Raw genomic sequence first — 19,769 nt, forward strand, 5'->3', positions numbered from 1 at the left:
GGGACCCTGTCCCCACTCTCTGGAGCTGTGCTGATGTCCCCTGGGGAGAGACAGACAGATGTGGGGTGAGAGCAAGAGCAGAGCCTGTGGGGCCAGCACCCAGCAGCTTGTCACTGTCGATGGGACCTCGGAGCATCAGCCAGGCTCATGGTGGGACAGTGGAGGGACACCCGTGGGACACGTTGTCACTCCAGAGAGGCCACCCAGCCCCAAACTCCGCCAAGCCCCATTCCATACCAGGATCCGGGCTCCTCGCAGCCCCAGCACCCTCCTGGTCCTGCTGGGGAGGTCTGGGGGTGGGTGGCAGGGTGGGCAGCGAGGGCGTGGAGGCATCGACCGCCCGGCGGCGCCGCTGCAGGATGGACTCCAGCTGCCGGTCCCTGCCCTTCAGGCTGCTCTGCCGCCCGCTCGCCCTCCTGCTCGCCCTCCTCATGGCACCCTGGGCAGACACCACCGGAGGCTGATAGGTCACACCCAGCTGCTGGGACCCCGCCCTGGGGCCAGCCGGGACAGCCCCGGCGCAACTCCGAGCAGGATGGCTGCAGCCGGGGAGAGCAGCACTGTGCCCCCCGGGGTCCCCCCGCCTTGGCACCGGGATGCTCACCAGGATGTTCTGCAGCTCCAGCACTGTGCTCCTTCGCTTGCCAGCCCCCAGACCCTGTGGGACAGGAGGGATGAGATGTGGCTGCATCCTGCCAGCTCTGGAGCTGCTGATTGTCTCTCATGTCCTGGGACTTCCCAGGAACATTCATAGAATCACAGAATGGTCTGGGTTGGAAGGGACCTCCAAAGCTCATCCAGTCTAATCCCCCCCTGCAGTCAGCAGGGACATCCTCAACTAGGTGAGGTTGCCCAGAGTCCTGTCCAGCCTCCCTTTGTGTATCTCCAGGGATAGCTCCCAACCACCTCCCTGGGTGGGCCCAGCTTCCTACCTACCTGGTCCAGGGGCAGCTGCTCCTTGGTGGGCCTCAGGACCACTCCATTCTTTATCCTCTCCATCATCTCCTGCACAGCTCGAGCCTTGGCATCCTCAGTTTCTGCCTTGGCTGTGCAGGGAGCACCATGCTGAGACCTCTCACACTCATCACAGGGCTCAGTCTCTGCTCCAGCAGGGACCTGCCACCTTCTTGCGTCCCTCCTCAATGCCCAGGGTCCCTCCCATGACCCAACGCTGGATGCCACCCCTCCAGGTGCTCATATCCCACCCATGCTGGACAAGGACAGGGGTGCTGGGATCCTGAGCACCCTCCTTTGTGGGAGTGGGAGGCTGGCAGGGTGCCCCTCACCCCACCATGAGATCTTAGACCACCACTGGGATGGGTAGAAGATGCTAGAACCAGTGCAGTGTTGGCAAATTTCTACCCCGAGGACTGTGCCATGCCCATGGCAGTGCCAGGGAACCTCTTGTGGCACCAGAACCCCCCAGGGTGAGGGGATGGGGGAGGGAGGAGGGGACTCACTGTGCTGCCGGTTTGCCAGCCCCTTCCTCTGCCTGATGGCGGCGAGAGGGCTGGAAGGGAGAGGGGAAGTGAGAGCCAGGCCAAGCTGCACCCATGGGGGCACGCCTGGGTAGTGCCACTTACTCCACAGGGACAGCAGGCATGGGTGGTGGCAGTGGTGGTGGAGGTGGTGGTGTGGGCACAGCTGGCTCAGGGCTCTGGCTCTGCCATGGTGGCTTCTGGTTCAGCTTCTCCTGGAGCAGCCCCACTGCAATAGGCAGTGGTTGGAGCTGGTGGCCTTGGGACCTCAAGCCCACCCCTGGGGTTCTGCCCAGGCTGGAGAGGTGCCAAGGCAGCCACCTTGCTCCTGCAGCCCCACCAGCCGCTTCTCAGCCTCCTGCAGCTGCTTCTTCAGCTCCAGCTTCTCATCCTCTGCTGCAGCCAGGGCAGCTTGGGCCAAATCCAGCTCCCCTGGCTCCGGTCGCATCCTCAGCTGCTCCTCCAGCTCCTTCACCTGTGGGAATGGGGGAACTGGCAGAGCTGGGGGCAGCCCAAGAGCTGGGGACCCTGATACCATCCCTGCCAGGGATCTGCATGCTCCACAAACTGACCACTGGCAAGGAACTTCAGGCTGATTTGAGGGTGGTTCTTGGCTGGGTGATGGCAGCCTGGTGGGTTAGGGGGCGCTGTCCCAGCGTGGGGGCTTGCTAGGGGGTGCTGTCCCAGCGTGGGGGCTCCCACCACATGGCAGCCCAGTTGTGGGACCCCCTCCAGAACATGATAGGGGAACTCCATGGAAGAAGAACCTCTCCTTGCCTGGCACACAGCGTGGAATTGACATGGAGAGGGTGGTGGAATCACTCCTGATTCCCAACCCAGGGGAGGACCCCACCAACGCCAGAGCCATGATGTGACCCAGCCCTGGTTTCCCCCCACCACATCACTCATCTTTTTAGATAGTTCCTCACCTGCTGCTGCTGCTCCTGCCTGGCCTTCTCCAGTGCCTGGCTCAGGTGTCCCACCTCCTGCAGAGCTGCCAGCAGCTGGGCGCTGGGCCCCGCGCTCTGCAGCAGGATTGTGCTCTGCCTGTTGGCCTCCTGCTTCTGCACCAGCATCTGCCCACGGGGATGGGGTGGTCAGGGAGGGACTGAGCCCCTGCACTTGCCCCTGGGAAGGCAGGGAGCAAAACCCATCCAGCCACAGCCCAGAGGACCACAGCAGGTGCCCAGCAGCATCCTTATCCTCTTGGGATCAAGGGAAAGGCAGAGGTGGGATGAAAATCACACAATGAAGGAATGGTTTGGGTTGGAAGGGACCTTTAAAGGTCATCCAGTCCAACCCACCTGCAGGGAACAGGGACATCTGCAACTAGAGCAGGTTACTCAGAGCCCCAAAGCTGGAACAGTTCCAGGGATGGGGCATCTGCCACCTTGCTGGGCCCTGGGCCCCATCCACACCTCATGGGCGAAGGCTTCGGCATGCAGGCGCAGGTCCTGCTCCAGCTCCAGCTGCTGCATGGCCTCACAGTAATCCTGGGTGACAATCTGGGACACTGCCAGAGACAGCAGGGGCTCAGCAGCTGGCACCAGCTCAGGGGTGTCTGTGCCACACCAAGGTCCTCAGCACAGTCACCTCCCATGATGAGGACAGCCACGTCCCAGCAATCCAGCTGCAGCTCCCAGTGCTGCACCATAGCCTTTGGCTTCACTGGAGTGGGTGGCACTGGGGAGCTGCCAGCTTGCAGTGTGACATGGAGGGGACATGGCCGTGAAGACCTAGCACCCAACTCACCTCTCTTGAAGGACTTCAGTGCCCTCTGGCTGGTGCCCAGGGCTGCCAGCAGCTGCTGCTGCTCCTCCTGCCCCTTCTCCAGCTGCAGTCAGACAAGCCCCAGCTCAGCCCAGGGGTCCTACCATGCCCATTCCATCCCTTCTGGGACATCAAGGAGATGGAGAGGGGATGAGGAGGGAGGGACTGTCTCTCAAAACCTGTCCTGAGCTCATAGAAGAACTGCAAGGATGAGCAAGAGCCAGGACAGGAGGCGAAGAAGGAAGGGGATGAAGGAGGACCCTGCCCTATCCCAGGAGGTACCTGGTCCTGCAGGTCCTGGTTGTGCCTCTGCAGCTCCTGGACCTGGATTGTGAGGTCCTTCTGCTGTGACAGCAGCCAGGAGATCTTCTCCTGCAGGTCTGGGAGCCAAGAGGGGAGTGGGAGGTGGAAAAAGGCAAGGAATGAAGGTGTGGGAAAGGGGAGCACAACCCTCCCTGAGGACCAGGCTGGTGGGGCTGCAGCAACCCCCTCCCCAGCTCAGCCCTGTCCTGGCCATGTCACCATGACCCTATTGAAGGCTGGTTCTGAGAGGGTGGCCCCAAGGGACATCAGCGTGGCCAGGGGGTGGAACAACAACCCAGAAGACACTAGGGGTCATGTTCAGCAACCTTCTCCTGGCCCAAAGCTGCCACTGAGCATCTGCCAAGGGTCAGCCCTTGGGCAGAGTCACAGCATCACCTAGGCATGGCTGGAGCGGGGCATCCCCTGAGGGGTCCATCCCCCTCCAGGGGTGCATCTCTCCCAGTTCCTCAGCCAAAACTGCTGGCATGGGAAAACAGGATGGGAAAGGAGGAAGCATGAGCAGCAGAGCTTTCATTTCACCTTTTTGTCTGCTTTAGACACTCAGTTCTGCTCACAGAGTCCCCAAATCCCAGCGTGGTGGGGGTTGAAGGGACCTCTGGAGGTCTTTTGGTCCAACCCCTTCTAAAGCAGGGCACCCAGGATCCAGGTGGGTTTGGAATCTCTCCACAGAAGGAGACTTCACAAGCTCTCTGGGTAGCCTGAGACAGGGCTCCAGCACCTTCACAGCAAAGAAGTTTCTCCTCATGGAAGTTCAGGTGGAACCTCCTGGATTCCAGTTTGTGCCCATTGCCCCTTGTCCTGTCACTGGGCTCCACTGGAAAGAGTCTGGCCCTGTCCTCTTGTCCCCCACTCTTTAGCTCTTGCTGAGCATTGCTCAGATCCCCTCTGGGGCTGCTCCTCTCCAGGCTCTCAGCCCCAGGGCTCTCAGCCTTTGCTCCTCACAGACTGCTCCAGGCCCCTCAGCATCTCTGTAGCCTCTGCTGGACTCTCTCCAGCAGTTCCCTGTCTCTCTTGAGCTGGGGAGCACAGACCTGGATGCAGTCCTCCAGATGTGGCTTCACCAGGGCAGAGTATGAGCAGAGAGCATTCCTCACCCTGCTGCTCACACTCTACTGCTTCGACCTCCAACCAGGCTCTGCCCCACTGATCACAACCCTCTGAGCTCTGTCCTTCGGCCAGCTCTCAGCTCACCTCCCTGTCCCCTCCTCTGGCCCAGAATCGCAGTGCCAGGCTGGATTTAGGGACCGCTGGGCTGGGGCAGGGCTTTGAGCTCTGCCTTTGTTTCCACCGTTTCTGGATGGGAATGGCCTGGGACCTCCCACCCGAGCTCACCCCGGAGCTGCTGTCCGTAGTGCTGGGCAGGGTCCAGGTCCTCCTCGGGGGGCACCTCCTTAGGTAGGACCAGGGCGTCCGTGGGGGCCAGGCTGAGCCGCTTCAGCTGCTGGTTCTCCTGCTTCACCTGTGGAGGGATGGAGACTCCTCTGCCCACTTTCTACTGCAGCCACGGACCTGGGGGCGCTGGGAGGGGGCTGCCCTGGTACCCTTGCATCAGCTGCAAGGGGCTGCAGACGTGGGGGTGCCCACCCCTACCTGTGCTGCGTAGGCTTCGGCTCGCTGCCGGCAGGTCCTCTCCACCTCACACTCCGTCTCCAGGGCTGAGAGCTCAGCCAGCAGTGCCTGCGATGCTGGCAGTGGCCAGGGACAGGCTCAAGTGCCCACCCAGCCCTTGGTGCTGGATGGTCTCGGTGGGCACCTTGCCTGTAGTTACCCCTAGCAAGCCCTGCCAGGTCACCCAGGACCTTTTTTTCACTCAACTCTGCACCCACCTAACCACCCCACTGACACCCCCCCAGCTCCAGCGAGGGGGTGAAGCCATCTGTGAGTGCCCAGGCATGGCTGTGCCAGGAGGGGAGCCCGGGGTGGGACAGGGCTCACCTTGCTCAAGCTCAGCCAGTCGCTCCTCTGTGTTGCACACCTCCGGGGCAAGGGGTGGCTGCTGCTGCTGGGCAGAGATGTGCGTGTGGCACTGCATGGGCACAGCACTGGTCTGGCATGGCACTGGCACAGCACTGCTCTGGCATGGCGTGGGCAAGGCATTGCACTGATATTGCACAGGCACAGCCCTGCCTTGGCACGGCATTATGATGCCCTGGCATTGCCTTAGCACAGCATTGCCTTGGCACGGCATTGCCTTGGCACAGCATTGCCTTGGCACAATGCTGCTGGGGATGCTGTGCCCGTGACTCCCTGGTGAGCAGCAGCACAGCATAGAGCCATGGCTGGAGGAGAGGCCATGGGAGCACCAACAACCCCCAGGGACATGGGCAGCAGGGAGAAAGGGCCCTGAAGATGAGCTGGTGAATGGTACCTGCACCAGAGCTGCCTCTTCATCACCATCCTCCTCTCCTTCTTCCTCCTCGCTGCTTCCTGACTCCAAGATGGCTGCCAAGGCTCCAGAAGCACCACAGAAAGTCACCAGAGCAGGCAGGAACCCAGGAGATGCTCCAAGCCCTTTGCTTCTCCCAACCTTCCAATGCTCTCCCAGGGGAGCTCAGCTGGTGCCCACCGGTGTGGGGGGACGTGGGGGTCTGGACAGCCCCCAGCACCACTGGGCTTCCCTACCACACCACTGGGGTGACTGGGCTGGGTCTGGGGGTGTAAGACCCCAGGGAGTGCACACAGCCATGCCCTGGGGAATGTGACCCTGGGGGACAGTCACTGCTGGGACCAGTGGTCCCCAGTGGTCAGGACCAGGATGGTGCTTTGTCCACAGGGCCCTTGCAAGGCAAGAAGGGCTTGGAGGGGCAGCTGCTGACATAGCTCCCCCCAGGGCAGCTCCCAGAGGGGCTGTGGTGGAATCCAACACCTGCCTTGACCTTTGCCTTTTCCCTTGACCTGATCCAAATGGAAATACACTCTGGAATCTCAATCCTCACACAGCTGCAATGTGCTTTCTTCTGTGAGGACCTTGCACCTCCATACTGGGACCTCTATGACAGGACCCCCATGCCAGGACCCTTTTCAAAGCCCAGTTCTGGGCTAGTTCCACCCTCAGTAATCCATCTTCCACTCCACAGCACCCAAGGGTCACAGTGGTGGTCACAAAGGACACTCAAACACATAGGAGCCCACCAAGCCCATGACCCCACATGGGGGGACCTTACCTGTGAGCTGCCCACCGCCTTCCCCAGCCCAGGCCATAGTGACAGGGCTGGTGGCACCCAGCACCCTGAGCTTGATGAGGTGTCTGTCCCCCTCCCTGGTGCTTATCTCATCCTCCCCACCCACGCAGGGAAGTGAAAGCACAAGGGCCCCACCACGATGGGGGCTGAGCACCCTAGGGCTGGTCCTACAATGGGGCTTGAGAGGGAACTGAAACTCACTCTGTGAGTGGCTTTAGAATCACAGCACCACAGAAACGTGTGGAGCTGGAGAAGACCTTTAAGACCATCAAGTCCAACAGTTAAGCCAGCACTGCCAGGACACCTCTAAACCTCAGTGCCACATCTACACAGCTTTGAAACCCCTCCAGGGATGGGGACTTCACTCTTGGGCAGCCTGGGCCAGGCCTATGACAACCCTTTTAGGGAAGAAATGTTCCTCATGTTCAACCTAAACCTCCTCTGGGACAACTCAGGGCTATTTCCTCTTGTCCTGTTTCTTGTTCCTTGGGAGAAGAGACCAACCCCCAGCTGGCTCCAGCCTCCTTTCAGGGAGTTGGAGAGAGCCAGAAGGTCTCCCCTCAGCCTCCTTTTCTCCAGGCTGAACAACCCCAGGTCCCTCAGCTGCTCCTCACAAGATCTGTTCTCCAGACCCTTCCCCAGCTTCATTGCCGTTCTCTGGACACACTCCAGCACCTCAATGTCCTTCTTAAAGTGAGTGGCTTAGACTCAGGGATGTGCTCAGGTCCTTCCCCATGCAGCAATAACCCCCCCTGCCCCTGCCATGGCCTTTAGACCTCCCAGGCCATCTTATAGTAAAGGCAGTGGTGTGCTTGGAGGAGCAACCAGGTCAACAGGAGCTTGGGCATCTCTCTGTTCAACCAGGAGCTCTGCCTGCATCAGGCAGTCTGGGCTGGGCAGGGCACAAGCAGGAGGCTGAGAGCAGCCCAGAAGGGAGCAGGTGTGGGAAGGGAATGGTGCACAGGAGCAAGGAGAGGGTTTGGTGACCACTGTGGTTTTATTGAGGCTCCTCAGCACTCTGAGGCTTGCAGCTCTCCTCACACCTCCCAGGAGCTGACCTCAGCCAACCCCACAGCAGGGACCTTTGGGTGGTCCGTGGGGGGGTCAGAGGGCTGTGCTGGCTGGCTCCTGGCCCTGCCCCTTGGCCTCCCGTGGGTAGAACTCAGCCAGGATGCCCTCGGGGATGCGCTTCAGCATCTGCCTGGGGAAGATGCGCAGCAGCTGCCAGCCGACATCCAGCGACTCGAAGATGGTTCTGTTCTCGTAGGGGCCTGGGAAGAGAGGAGCGATGCTGGGGGTGCAGGCCAGTCCTGAACCCCCCCTGCCCCGCCCCAGCGCTGGGGTCTGCCCCCCTGCCTCACCCTGGGTGATGAATTGCCTCTCGAACTTCTGCAGGAACTCCAGGTAGAGCAAGTCATCTGCGGAGAGCGCCTCCTCCCCCACCACCGCCTTCATGGCCTGCACGTCCTTCCCGATGGCGTAGCAGGCATACTGCGGGGGCAACCAGGGCAGCAGGGGTGGGCAGGGGCCTGGCAGCACCCAGCTGAGCCCCCAGCCCTGGAGGGCTTTCAGAGCCGTGCAGAGGTGGTACTGGGGAACACGGGTTGGGGGTGCCCTGGCAGTGCTGGCTTAAAGGTTGGACTTGATGAGCTTAAAGGCTTTTTTCCAACCAAAATGATTCCATGATTCCACTGTCTCAGCCCCAAGCAGGGGCAGAAGAGCTCTGAAGGGACAAATGAGATCCCCCCTCCACCTCCCCAAAATCACCACCACAACAGAATCACAGAAACATTCAGGTTGGGAAAGCCCCTCAGGATCACCAAGTCCAACCCAGAACCCTACCCCACAAGGGTCACCCCTAAACCAGAGCCCCAAGCACCACATCCAAACCACATTTAAACACAGCCAGGCTTGGGGACTCCACCACCTCCCTGGGCAGCACATTCCAGTGCCTGACCACTCTTGCAGTGGAAAATTTTTTTCCTACTGTCCAGTCTAAACCTACTCAGTGGTACCTTGAGGCTGTTCCCTCTTGTTCTGTCAAGCATCACCTTCCTCCCACCCACCCCTTACCAGCTGGTTGGAGACATCCCCATGGTCCTTCCTGGTCATGCCCTCTCCGATGGCTGACTTCATCAGGCGGGAGAGGGAGGGCAGCACATTGATGGGGGGATAGATCTGCAGGGTGAGAGTGACCCCCTCACTTTGAGCACCCTCCTGCCCTCAGCACCCCTCAGCCCAGTGCTCCAGGCTGGCTCCCAGCCCCACAGGGTGCTGGTAGGGACGGTGGTGCCAGCTCCTGAGGGCAGGAAGGGGCACAGGCACCAACCTGCCTGTTGTGGAGCTGTCGGTCAACATAGATCTGCCCCTCAGTGATGAAGCCAGTCAGGTCAGGGATGGGGTGGGTGATGTCTGGGGTGGGGAAAGGTAGGGTGAACCCCAAAAGTGAGTCTGGCTGCTTGGCTGGGCACAGGGTGACCAAAGCAGTGCAGCCCCAGGGACACTGCAGCAGCTGAAGGCAGGAGCCAGCTCCTCTCATCACCAGGCAGGGAACTGCACCCCATGGGCACCCCATAGCCCCCAAATCTGAACGCCCCTCAACCACATCCTTTGGCTCAAACCCATCACTTCCAGCTGGGGGGGGGGGGGGGGGGGGGAGGGGAGGGCAGCCAGAGGAATGACTTGGGGAGGAAAATAACCCTGAAAGCACCCCAGGAAGCTTCCTCACCCTGACAAGATCCCCAAGCTTGTCAAACCAAACCGATTTGGCACTTCCCAGCCCCGTGGCTGCTGGTGCAGGGAGAGCGCTGGCACCACACAGCCTGCAGGGGCCCCCCCACGTCCTCCCCATCACTGCTGACCGTCGTTGGGCATGGTGAGGATGGGGATCTGGGTGATGGAGCCGTTCCTGCCCTCCACACGCCCTGCTCGCTCGTAGATGGTGGCCAGGTCTGTGTACATGTAGCCGGGGAAGCCGCGGCGGCCGGGCACCTCCTCCCTGGCTGCTGAGACCTGCAGGATCGGGGCGGGGAGGGGGTTGGCACTAGTGCTGGAGCGGGGTCAGGCACTCTGAGCACCCCCGAGCACCCCAGGCATCTTGAACACCCCAGGCACCCTGAGAACTTTGAGCATTCCAGACAGCTCGGGCAACCTGGGCTCCATGGGTGCCCCAAGCATCTCAAGCACCCTGGAGGCACCCTGAGTGCCCCAAGCACCCCAAATACCCCAAGCACCCTGAGAACAGCAGGCGCCCTGGGTACCCCAAGCACCCTGAGCACTCTGGGCACTTTGGGTACCATAAGCATCCCAAATACCCAGGGCACCCCAGGCATCCTGGGCATCCCAACCACCCTGAGCACCTAAAGCACCCCAGGCACCCTGGCATCCTGAGAGCACCCCAGGTGTCCTGGGCACCCTGGGTACTGGGAGCTTCCCAAGAGCCCCGAACAACCCAAACATCCCAAGCACCCCAGGCATCCTTGGCACCCTGGGCACCACTAGTACCCCAGGGCACCCTGGGCACCACAAGTACCGCAGGCATCTCAGGCATCCTGGGCACTCTGAGCACTCTGGGCACCCCAGGCACCCCAACCTCGTCTCATGCCATCCTGGGAGGATGCAGGGGAGCAGGGCAGAGCCCTGTGGGCAGAGCTGACCTCCCGCAGGGCCTCGGCGTAGGAGCTCATGTCGGTCAGGATCACCAGCACGTGCTTCTCACACTGGTAGGCCAGGAACTCAGCCGTGGTCAGGGCCAGGCGGGGGGTTATGATCCTCTCAATCCTGCCAGGGGGACAGGGTTGGCACCTCCAGCTCCCAGTTCCACCACACAGCCTCCCTGCACACCCCAGATCTCAGTGTGTCTGGGCTGGGACCAGGTGATGGCCAGGGAGGAGGACAGAGGCACCCACTGCCCACCCAGGGCTTTGGCTCTCAGCTGCTGCAGGGAGGGATCGAGATCCAGCATCAGCTGCTGCACTTCTTTGGTCCATCTGAGATGGAGAAGGAGAAAGGAGAAAAGGGAAAGGAGAAAAAAGGAAGGAGAAGGAGAAGGAGAAGGAGAAGGAGAAGGAGAAGGAGAAGGAGAAGGAGAAGGAGAAGGAGAAGGAGAAGGAGAAGGAGAAGGAGAAGGAGAAGGAGAAGGAGAAGGAGAAGGAGAAGGAGAAGGAGAAGGAGAAGGAGAAGGAGAAGGGAGAAGAAAGAAAAAGAAAGGAGAAGAAAGAAAAAGAAAGGAGAAGAAAGGAGAAGAAAGGAAAAGAAAGAAGGAGAATGAAGAGAAGAAATGAGAAGGAGGGGAGAGGAGGAAGAGAAGCAGGAGAAAGGGGGAGGAGGAGAAGGCAGAGAAGGGAGCTCCTGGCGCCAGAGCATGGGGCTGACTCACGTGGGGTCGTTGGCCAGGTTGAGGAAGAGGCAGACGTTCTCCATGGAGCCGTTCTGCTCGAAGTCTGACTTGAAGAAGCGAGCTGTCTCCATGTTCACCTGCCGGGGGAGCAGGACCCACGCTCAGCAGCTGCTCCTCATGCCCAGCAGGACTGAGGCGGGAGAGGGCTGGGGCACAGGAGGTTGCCTACACATCCTGTGAGCCCAGCCTGGGCTTCTCAGCAGAGGTTCACTACTGGGCTGTCCTGTCCCAGGACCGCCTTACCCCCATGGCGGCGAAGACGATGGCGAAGTTGTCCTCGTGGTAGTCCACCACGTCCTTGGACTTCTTGACCAGACCAGCCTGCCGGCAGATCTGTGCAGCAATCTGCAGTGGGACAGGGACAGGTGGGCAGCATGGGGCCAAGCCCCCTGTGAGAGGGACCACAACCCCCCTGGGGCAAGGACAGGGCCCCTGTGACAGTGAGGAAAAGGCAGTGGAGGTAGGACAGGCAGGAGCATGCACCAGGACAGGTGAGCAGTTGGCCTGCTGGAAGTGGCTCTGGAGAAGGACCTGGGAGTGCTGCTGGACAAGTTCCCCATGAGCCAGCAATGTGCCCTCATGCCAAGAAGGCAAATGGTCTCCTGTGGGGTGTTGGGGAACACAACAGCCACCCCAAAAGATGGCTCTGACCCACCAAGGTGAGCCAGGGAGACAGAGCACAGTAGGGAGAGGAGGAGAGATGCAGGAGATGGGCTCCAAGCCTCCCAAATCCCTCCTCCATCCTCTTCCTGCAGCTGCCAGTGTTATGCCAGGGGCTCAGAAGCCCCTACGGACCCACCTCATTGTGGGGGAGGCCAGCAGCAGAGAAGATTGGGATCTTCTGGCCCCGGGCAATGCTGTTCATCACATCGATGGGTGAGATCCCAGTCTGGATCATCTCCTCGGGGTAGATGCGGCTGTGGGGGTTGATGGGCTGGCCTGGGGCATGACAAGGGAAATGAGGCAGCCATGGGGCACCCAGAACAGAGGAATCACCCCTGAAATTAGACATGAGCTTCTGGATCTAAGGGAGATCTTGGACCAGCAGACACCCAGCACCAACCCTGGGGTGGGATGGGCTCACCCCCTTCACCCATACCTCCTCCCAGGGCACCCCAATGGGGACAGGTGGACCCAGGTTGTCCCTGACACCCCTCAACATCACCCATGTCTGGTAGAAGGAGCTGGCAAAGCCATGCTGTGCCCAGAGACATCACCATTAATGTCCAGGAAGTCCTCAGCCATCACCGGGGGTCCACTGTCGATGGGTTTGGCGGAGCCGTTGAAGACTCGACCTGCAAGGGAAGAGCCTCTGGTCCTCTGCTGAGGGCAGCAACTGGGTAGGGCAAGCCAGGCACCCATGGCTGCCACAGGACATGCCAGGGCATGCCATGGTCAGCAGGTCTGGCACCCATGGGCTGGGGGACACCACAGCCCTGGGGCAGGAGGATGCCAGCACAAGGAGCCAGGTCTTCAAAGACCTCCCTGTGCCACCCTTCACCACCTCCCCCGTGGATTTCCTGGTGCAGGGACGTGACATCAAGAACCCTCCCCTCGCTACCCTGGGGGGGAACAGGCCAAGGCTCTCAGAGCATCACCACTGCTGCTCAGCCTCACATCGATCACCTCCAAGCCGTGGGATCGATAGCGGTGAGGCTGCTGTGCCCCCCCAGCACTCTCCCCTGCCGCTGTCACCCCTGTGGGACTTCCTCCTGGTCCCTGCTGGGGCTGGGGACACATTGGCCTTGTCAGAGCAGATCAAGGTGACGGCAGGGCTGGGGCTCATGAGCACAGACCATGAAAGGTCAGCAGCCTTAGAGCTCGCCGGGCACCCACGGCTCGCTGCCTCGCTCAACAGCGGCACAGGGGAGGGAAGGGGCCACGCAGCACAGCACCTGGGTGACCCCAGCCCACTTCAGGGTGGGAGGAAAGGCCAAATCCCACAAAAATGGGCCAGGGAGGCTTGGGGGGCAGCCTGGAATGGAGCTTGCATACCCCTGCCCAGCTCCTAGGGTCACACCCAGACCATGCCTGGGGACAAGGGGACACGGCCTGGGAGAGAATCATGGAATCATAGAACCATTTAGAGCCACAGAATCACAGAAAGGTTTGGGTTGGAAGGGACCTTTGAAGCTCATCTAGTCCAACCCTCCTGCAGTGAGCCGGGGCAGCTTCAGCTAAGTCAGGTTTAGGTTGGAAGAAGTCCTTTAAGAGTCCAGCCCTTAACCCCAGCACTGCCAGGTCACCACCAAACCATGTCCCTCAGCATCATGTCTCCACAGCTTTGAAACCCCTCCAGGGATGGGGACTCCACCACTGCCCTGGGCAGCCTGGGCCAGGACTTCACAACCCTCAAGGGGAAGAAATTGTTCCTCATGTCCAACCTAAACCTCCTCTGGGGCAACCTGAGGTGGTTTTCTCTTGTTCTGTAATGTGTTCCTTGGGAGAAGAGACCAACCCCCAGCTGACTCCAACCTCCTTCCAGGGAGCTGTAGAGAGCCAGAAGGTCTCCCTTCAGCCTCCTTTTCTCCAAGCTGAACACCCCCAGTTCCCTCAGCTGCTCCTCACAAGATTTGTGCTCTAGACCCTTCCCCAGCTTTGTGTTGCCCTTCTCTGGACGATCTCCAGCCCCTCGATGTCCCTCTCGGGGTGAGGAGCCCAGGCTGACCCCCGGAGTGGAGCGGCAGAGGCAGAAGCTGGAGGGCGCCGCCGCTGCCCGGCCGTCAGCGCTGGCTGCCGAAGCTGCCTCGACACCTGCCCGCTGCCAGCCGGCGCTGCCCTTTACCGCTGCCCTTTGCAGGCTGAGCTCTGCCCGCGCCCCGCGCTGCCGGCACCCACGGGAAGGAGATTGCAGGAGACACTCGGGCGGGGAGCGACGCTGTGCGCCAGCCCTCGTCCTGCCACCGAGACCCCGAGTGACCTGGGACCCCCCTGAGCACCCCGGGGATGCTTTGGATGCCCAGGAACCTCTAAAGTGGAGTGAGGCTGTGGGGTTGAGCTTGAACATCACCGAAAGGATGCTGCTCAGGGACATGGGGGTCTGCCACGGATGTCCCCCTGGGGTGTCCCCTCTTTGTGGTCACATCTCCAGGTGTCCCCCTGGGGTATCCCCTCTTTGTGATCACATCTCCAGGTGTCCCCCTGGGGTATCCCTTCTTTGTGATCACATCTCCGGGTGTCTCCATAGGGTAACCCCTCTTTGTGATCACACCTCCAGGTGTCCCCATGGGGTGTCCCCTCTTTGTGGTCACATCTCTCCAGGCTCAGCATGGATGGGGAAGATGCTGAGCAGTCCCTAGCTCCCCTAAAGTCAAGGTAATGGCATAGCCACGGGGTGGAGTTGCTTGTCTTCATCCAGGAGACATTCTCCCAGTCCACCCCAAGCTTTTGCTTGGAATCATAGAACGGTTTCAGTTGGAAAAGATTGAGTCCAACCATCAACATGAGACCACTGTGGCAAATAACTGGGCACAGTGATGCCAAGGGACATTTTAACCCTGCACCAGGGTGACCATTGCCATCTCTCTCAGGACCAGAGAATGTTCTCAGCCCCTAAGATCCAAACCCCCAACACCCCCAGAATGCCAGTGCCTCCCCTGCCCCTGGCTGCATGGCGCTGGGTTCCGCCATCACCCATGCAGCGAGCTGTGCCAGGCCTTACCCAGCATGTCCTCAGACACTGGGGTGCGCAGGATGTCCCCAGTAAACTCACAGGAGGTCTTCTTGGCATCGATGCCAGATGTTCCTTCAAACACCTGCAGAGACCCCGGGGCAAGAGGCAGGTGGGTGGCAATTAGCAGGGATTAAGGGGTGAGGAGAAGGGCTGAGGGAGGGGCGGGAGGGGGGAGGTGATGCTTATGGGGAGAGGTGATAAAAAAGGAGGGGGGAGACCCCAGGGTTAAGAAAACTGCCTTCTGGGGAGCTTTGGAAGGGCAGAGGGAGGGGGGAGTGGGGAAGGGGGGGAGCAGGGAAGGGGGGGGCAGGCTCTGGTTCATGCAGCGAGCTGGGCAGAAGGGCCTGGGGCAGGACAACCGAAGGCATTTTGATCCCTATAATATTTGACACCATTTGTGTTAATTAACCTCCAGCTCACTGCTTTAATGAGAGCCGGGTGGCCCCTGGGACAAGGGTCAGAGACTTGGGAAAGCCAGGAGATGCCAGCAGGCACAAGCACAGGTGATGGCCACAGCCCCTGGGTGCCCACAGCTCACCCCCCTCCCCCCAAAACCAAATTCTGCAAAAGGCTCTTTTTTTCCCCTCATTTTTTCCCTTCTCCCCCACTTTCTCCCCCCTCCTTTTCCTTTTTTTTTTTTCTTTTTTTTTTCTCTTTTTTTCCCCCTCCCAAGGCTGACTCCCTAATAGGATTAAAAGGGCTCTGCAGAGGTCCAGGCAGCATTAGAGGAGCAAGCTTTGGCCACCTGCCAGCCCCAACCCAGCCATGTGGCCACCCCAAGCCCTGGGCTAGCCGACTAGAGGGGTACTCGGGTTGGGGGGACCCCAGCTAAGCAGGTAGGACAGCCCCAAACACCCCTGAAACCTCACTGTGTGGCTGGCCCTGCTTTGTGGGCATAACCTGCCTGCTGTGTGCACCCCCAGAACCTGCTGCCTGCCCCAGTGCCAGCCCCACAGAGGGCTGGTGGTCATGGGGTGATGGCAAGAGAATTCTTTTTGTTCCTGGGGAGAATGTGGGGATGAAGGATGGGGAGGCTTGAGGAGGCTGCAGCATCACCCAGAGGGGTTCACCATGGTGGGGACGTGGCAGGAGACATGGGTGGGCAGCTGGGGCAAGGGGAGGATGGAGCCAGCAGGATGGAGACCCAGTATGAGGTCGTGCCCACATCTGGCCCCTGTGTCCTGCTGAAGCTGTGCAGATGTTGTCACCTTGACTTTGTGACACAGAGCAGGTACCAGCTGCACACACACACTCCCCAGTGCCACACCACCAGCCCTGGCACATCGCTCTAGGCTCCAGCCAAAGGGCTGTGGACCAGCGAGGAGCTGCACCACGTCCCTGAGTCCTGCCTGTCCCAGGACATTGGTCCCGCAGCCTGCAGGAGCTGCGACAGGAGCCTGCCAGGGTCCTGCCAGCTGCAGCTACTACCGCTGGAGGGGGACAGAGCTCTGGGACAGAGCCCTGGGAGCAGAGTCCCAAGCAGAGCCCAGGGCCATGTGCTCCACCTTCCACCGCATCCCCACCAGGCTGGGCTCACCTGAACGATGGCTTTGGAGCCCATCACCTCCAAGACCTGTCCGCTGCGGCTGGTGCCATTGGGCAGCATGAAGTTCACGATCTCAGCATACTGGGCAAACTGGAGGGAGAGGGACAGAGGGAGCTGAATGGAGGGCTCCTCTGGCCACCCCAAAGCACCCCTTAGCAGCCCCTGCCCACCTGCCCACCTCTTCTGCCTGTTTTTCTTTCTGTGGTCAAGGGGTTTGTGGTCCCCAAGGAGAAACTTTTTTGCTGTGAAGGTGCCAGAGCCCTGGAGCAGGCTGCCCAGAGAGGTTGTGGAGTCCCTCTCTGGAGAGATTCCAAACCCACCTGGACAGTGTGGTCCTGGGCAGACTGCTGTGGGTGACCCTGCTGTAGCATGGGGTTGAACAAGATGAGCCCCAGAGTTCCCTTCCAGCCCTTTCCATGCTGTGATGATTCTGAAGCCACCAAAACCCACAGGGGTCAGGGGGACATTCAGCAGCTGATGCCAACAGGCAGCACTCACCATGCCAGGCAGGCAGAACCACCTGCCCAGAGCATCTCTTGCAGGGATGTTGGACTAGATGATCTCTCAGGGTCCCTTCCAGCCCCTAACATTCTGTGATTCTGTGATCTGCAGCCCCAGCATGAACACCCTGGAGCTGGCAGCATCCCTTGGGCACTCCTCAGAGAACCCCCTCCTTGTCAGGCCCCCCCAAGGCAGAGCAGCTCAGGCTGCTCAGCACACTCTGTGCTCTCTTCCTCCTCCGCCTCCTCCTCACTCTCAGCCACCAGTGCTGTGAACTTTGGACTTTAATTCTCTGTAAAGACCTTTGCATAAAGGACACCAGAGTGGAGGGGACACCAGCGGTGGTCAGGCTCCTTAACTGAGCTGATTAATTCCCATCCTGCCGGGCTGGGTGTGAAAGGGGCCATGGAAACCAGCCACCGGCCAACAAAGCCCCTTGGAAGGTCACACTGGGATGCTGAGATGCCCAGAGCCCACCCAAGTGAGCCCTCCAGGAGGAGGTGCCACCAAAGTGCCAACCAGAGCTAGGGGGACAGGCTGAGCTGGGGTTGGTGGTGGTCTCACCCAAACCAGGCTCCTGAACGTGGGGATAGAGGACAGGGGACAAGAACTGGAGGTAGGGTTGGGACACGGGACAGAGGCCAGGGGATGAGAACTGGAGCTCAGTCAGGGGCACAGGGGACAGGAGCTGGAGTTGGCAGAGGGACACAGGACAGGAGACAAAGATCAGGCAGAGGCACAGGGGACAAAGGACAAGAGCTGGAGGCAGGGTTGGGCCACTGGGGCCAGGAGCTGGAGTTGTGGCAGAGGGACAGGGGACAGGAGGTGGAAGCCAGAGCTGGGGTTGGGGTGCAAGAGGCAAGGATCAGGACCTGGAGCTTGAACAAGGAACAGGAGACAGGAGGCAGAGCTTGGGCAAGGGGACAAGGGACAGAGGACACAGACTCTGCTGCTGGCCGTGTCCAGAGGAGGGAGCTCGGAGCTGACTGAAGGAGCCTGGAGAGGAGGGGACAGCCCTGGGGACTGGGACAAGGGAACGGAGGAGAAAGGGCTGGGAACAGCCCAGAGAACAGGAGAGAGGGGACACGGGGACAGGGAACAGGGATGAGGGGACAAGAGACACGGTCCCCCGTGGCACCTTCCCTTCCTGGCAGTGCAAGGACAGCACAATTGTCCCCACAAGAACCCAGAGTGCCACCATTGAGGTGTTCTCTTGTCACCCACCAGCAGGCTCCTACCTTGACGTTGTCCAGCACCACGAGGGGGCCGTTGACACCACACACAGTCCTGTAGGCTGGGGGCAAGGACATGCCATCAGCCCCTGGTCTGGGGATGCTCCCACCCCACTCCCACCATCATCATCTCCAAACCACAGGTGCCAGGGCAGGATCCATCCCACCCCATGGCCACCCATTCCATCCTTCCAGTCCTCATCCCAGCTACAGACTGAGTGACTGGCAGGATGCCACCACAGCCAGGGACGTCACCACAACCAGAAGATGCCACCACAAGTGGAGCATGACACTACAGCCAAGGACTCCACCACACCAAGGATGTCACCACAACCAGGGATGCCACCACAACTGGGAGTGCCACCACAGCCAGCAGTTTTGGGACTCAGGATGAGCCATGTGCCCCCCATTCCCAGCTTCACTGACCCAGGTAGCTCAGCCAAGTAGCACCAGGAGAACTTCTCAGCCTTGGGTGACACCATCTTGGTGACACAGCTGTCCTGGGGACAGACAGACTCTCCAGAAACCACAAGCAGAGAGAGCAGCCCAGGTGCTGGGTACAACCCTGCCAGTTCCCACTGCCCTTCTGCCTTCCCTTGCCTTCAGCACCACAGCAACCCAGGAGGTCACCTCTTGTCCCCAGGGGAGACTCAGGCTTGGACAGTCCCCTGGGGCAGATGCTGCTGAGCAGGAGGATGAGCTTCTGGAGCCAACACCACCAAGGTGAGGTCTGAGCACCCAGCCTCCTCCTGCCCAGCTGCCAAGGGGACTTTGCAATGAGGATGAAGACATGTTGAGAATCAACAACCCCACCCAGATGCTGCTGAACAGGAGGATGAGATTTTGGGGGCACCACCACCCAGGTCTGAACACCCACCCTGGTTTTGCCCAGCTGACATTGAAACCTCATGGTTCAGGATAAGAACTCAGGCTGCCAGGGGTGAACAACCCAACCTGATGCTGCTGAGCAGGAGGATGAGCTTTGGGGGCCACTACTGCCAAGGTCTGAGCATCCAGCCTTATTCTGCCCTGCTGCCATGAGGACCTTGAGGTTCAGGATGAGACTTCAGGGTGCTGGGGACTTGCACAGGCCCAGCATTTGGGTGAGGAAATGAGGGTGCTGGGGATGTGGTTCCACCAAAGTGATCGTGAAGACCACAGGGAGGCACCTGGATGTCAAGCACTGGGTTGGCAAACCGGGATTGAACCCATATAGGAGCCCAGCGAGAGGAGGAAGGTCCTGGAGGGCTGTAGGAGCCCAGTGAGAGGAGGAAGGTCCCAGAGAGATGTAGGAGGCCAGTGAGAGGAGGAAGGTCCTGGAGGGCTGTAGGAGCCCAGCGAGAGGAGGAAGGTCCCAGAGAGATGTAGGAGGCCAGTGAGAGGAGGAAGGTCCCAGAGAGCTGTAGGAGCCCAGTGAGAGAAAGAAGACCCTGGAGGGTCCTGGAGCCCAGCAAGGGCCCAGAGCAGCTTCCCAGGGGAGCGCAGGTGCCAGGAATTGGTCTGGCTCCGAGCTGCTCCTTTTCCCGATGTGTCAAAGGCCAGCACAGCTGCCACGGCCGGGCCTGACCCCTCTCATCCCCCTGCCCTCTCTTCTCACACCAAGCTCTCCAATTCCCTCATGATCCTAATCGGATTGGAGAGGCTGGGCCAGCTGGTGAGGGATG

The 19,769-nt window shown here is 60.3% G+C and overlaps 1 protein-coding gene across 1 annotated transcript; it reads right to left on the reverse strand.

The window, feature by feature from the left end:
* Positions 1-7,858: 7,858 nt before the first annotated feature.
* On the reverse strand, positions 7,859-18,183 carry ATP6V1B1 (ATPase H+ transporting V1 subunit B1). The gene is made up of 13 exons (XM_054398884.1): positions 18,112-18,183; positions 16,364-16,462; positions 14,815-14,908; positions 12,371-12,448; positions 11,953-12,092; positions 11,397-11,498; positions 11,133-11,230; positions 10,411-10,534; positions 9,616-9,766; positions 9,084-9,166; positions 8,828-8,932; positions 8,116-8,245; positions 7,859-8,025 (listed from the first exon to the last, which is right to left on the reverse strand). Exons 1-13 carry the CDS (start codon positions 18,181-18,183, stop codon positions 7,859-7,861), a joined length of 1,443 nt encoding a protein of 480 aa, XP_054254859.1.
* Between the last annotated feature and the right edge of the window lie 1,586 nt (positions 18,184-19,769).

The sequence above is a fragment of the Indicator indicator genome, unplaced genomic scaffold, assembly GCF_027791375.1.
Source record: "Indicator indicator isolate 239-I01 unplaced genomic scaffold, UM_Iind_1.1 iindUn_scaffold_162, whole genome shotgun sequence".
In the NCBI taxonomy this organism is placed as follows: Eukaryota; Metazoa; Chordata; class Aves; order Piciformes; family Indicatoridae; genus Indicator; species Indicator indicator.

Coding starts and splice junctions, on each gene's coding strand:
- ATP6V1B1 (XM_054398884.1), bottom strand. CDS start 18,183: ATGTCCTTGCCCCCAGCCTACAGGACTGTGTGTGGTGTCAACGGCCCC. Junction 12,093..12,370: donor GGACTTCCTGGACATTAATG/GTGATGTCTCTG, acceptor GTCATGCCCCAG/GCCAGCCCATCAACCCCCAC. Junction 11,231..11,396: donor TCGTCTTCGCCGCCATGGGG/GTAAGGCGGTCC, acceptor CTCCCCCGGCAG/GTGAACATGGAGACAGCTCG.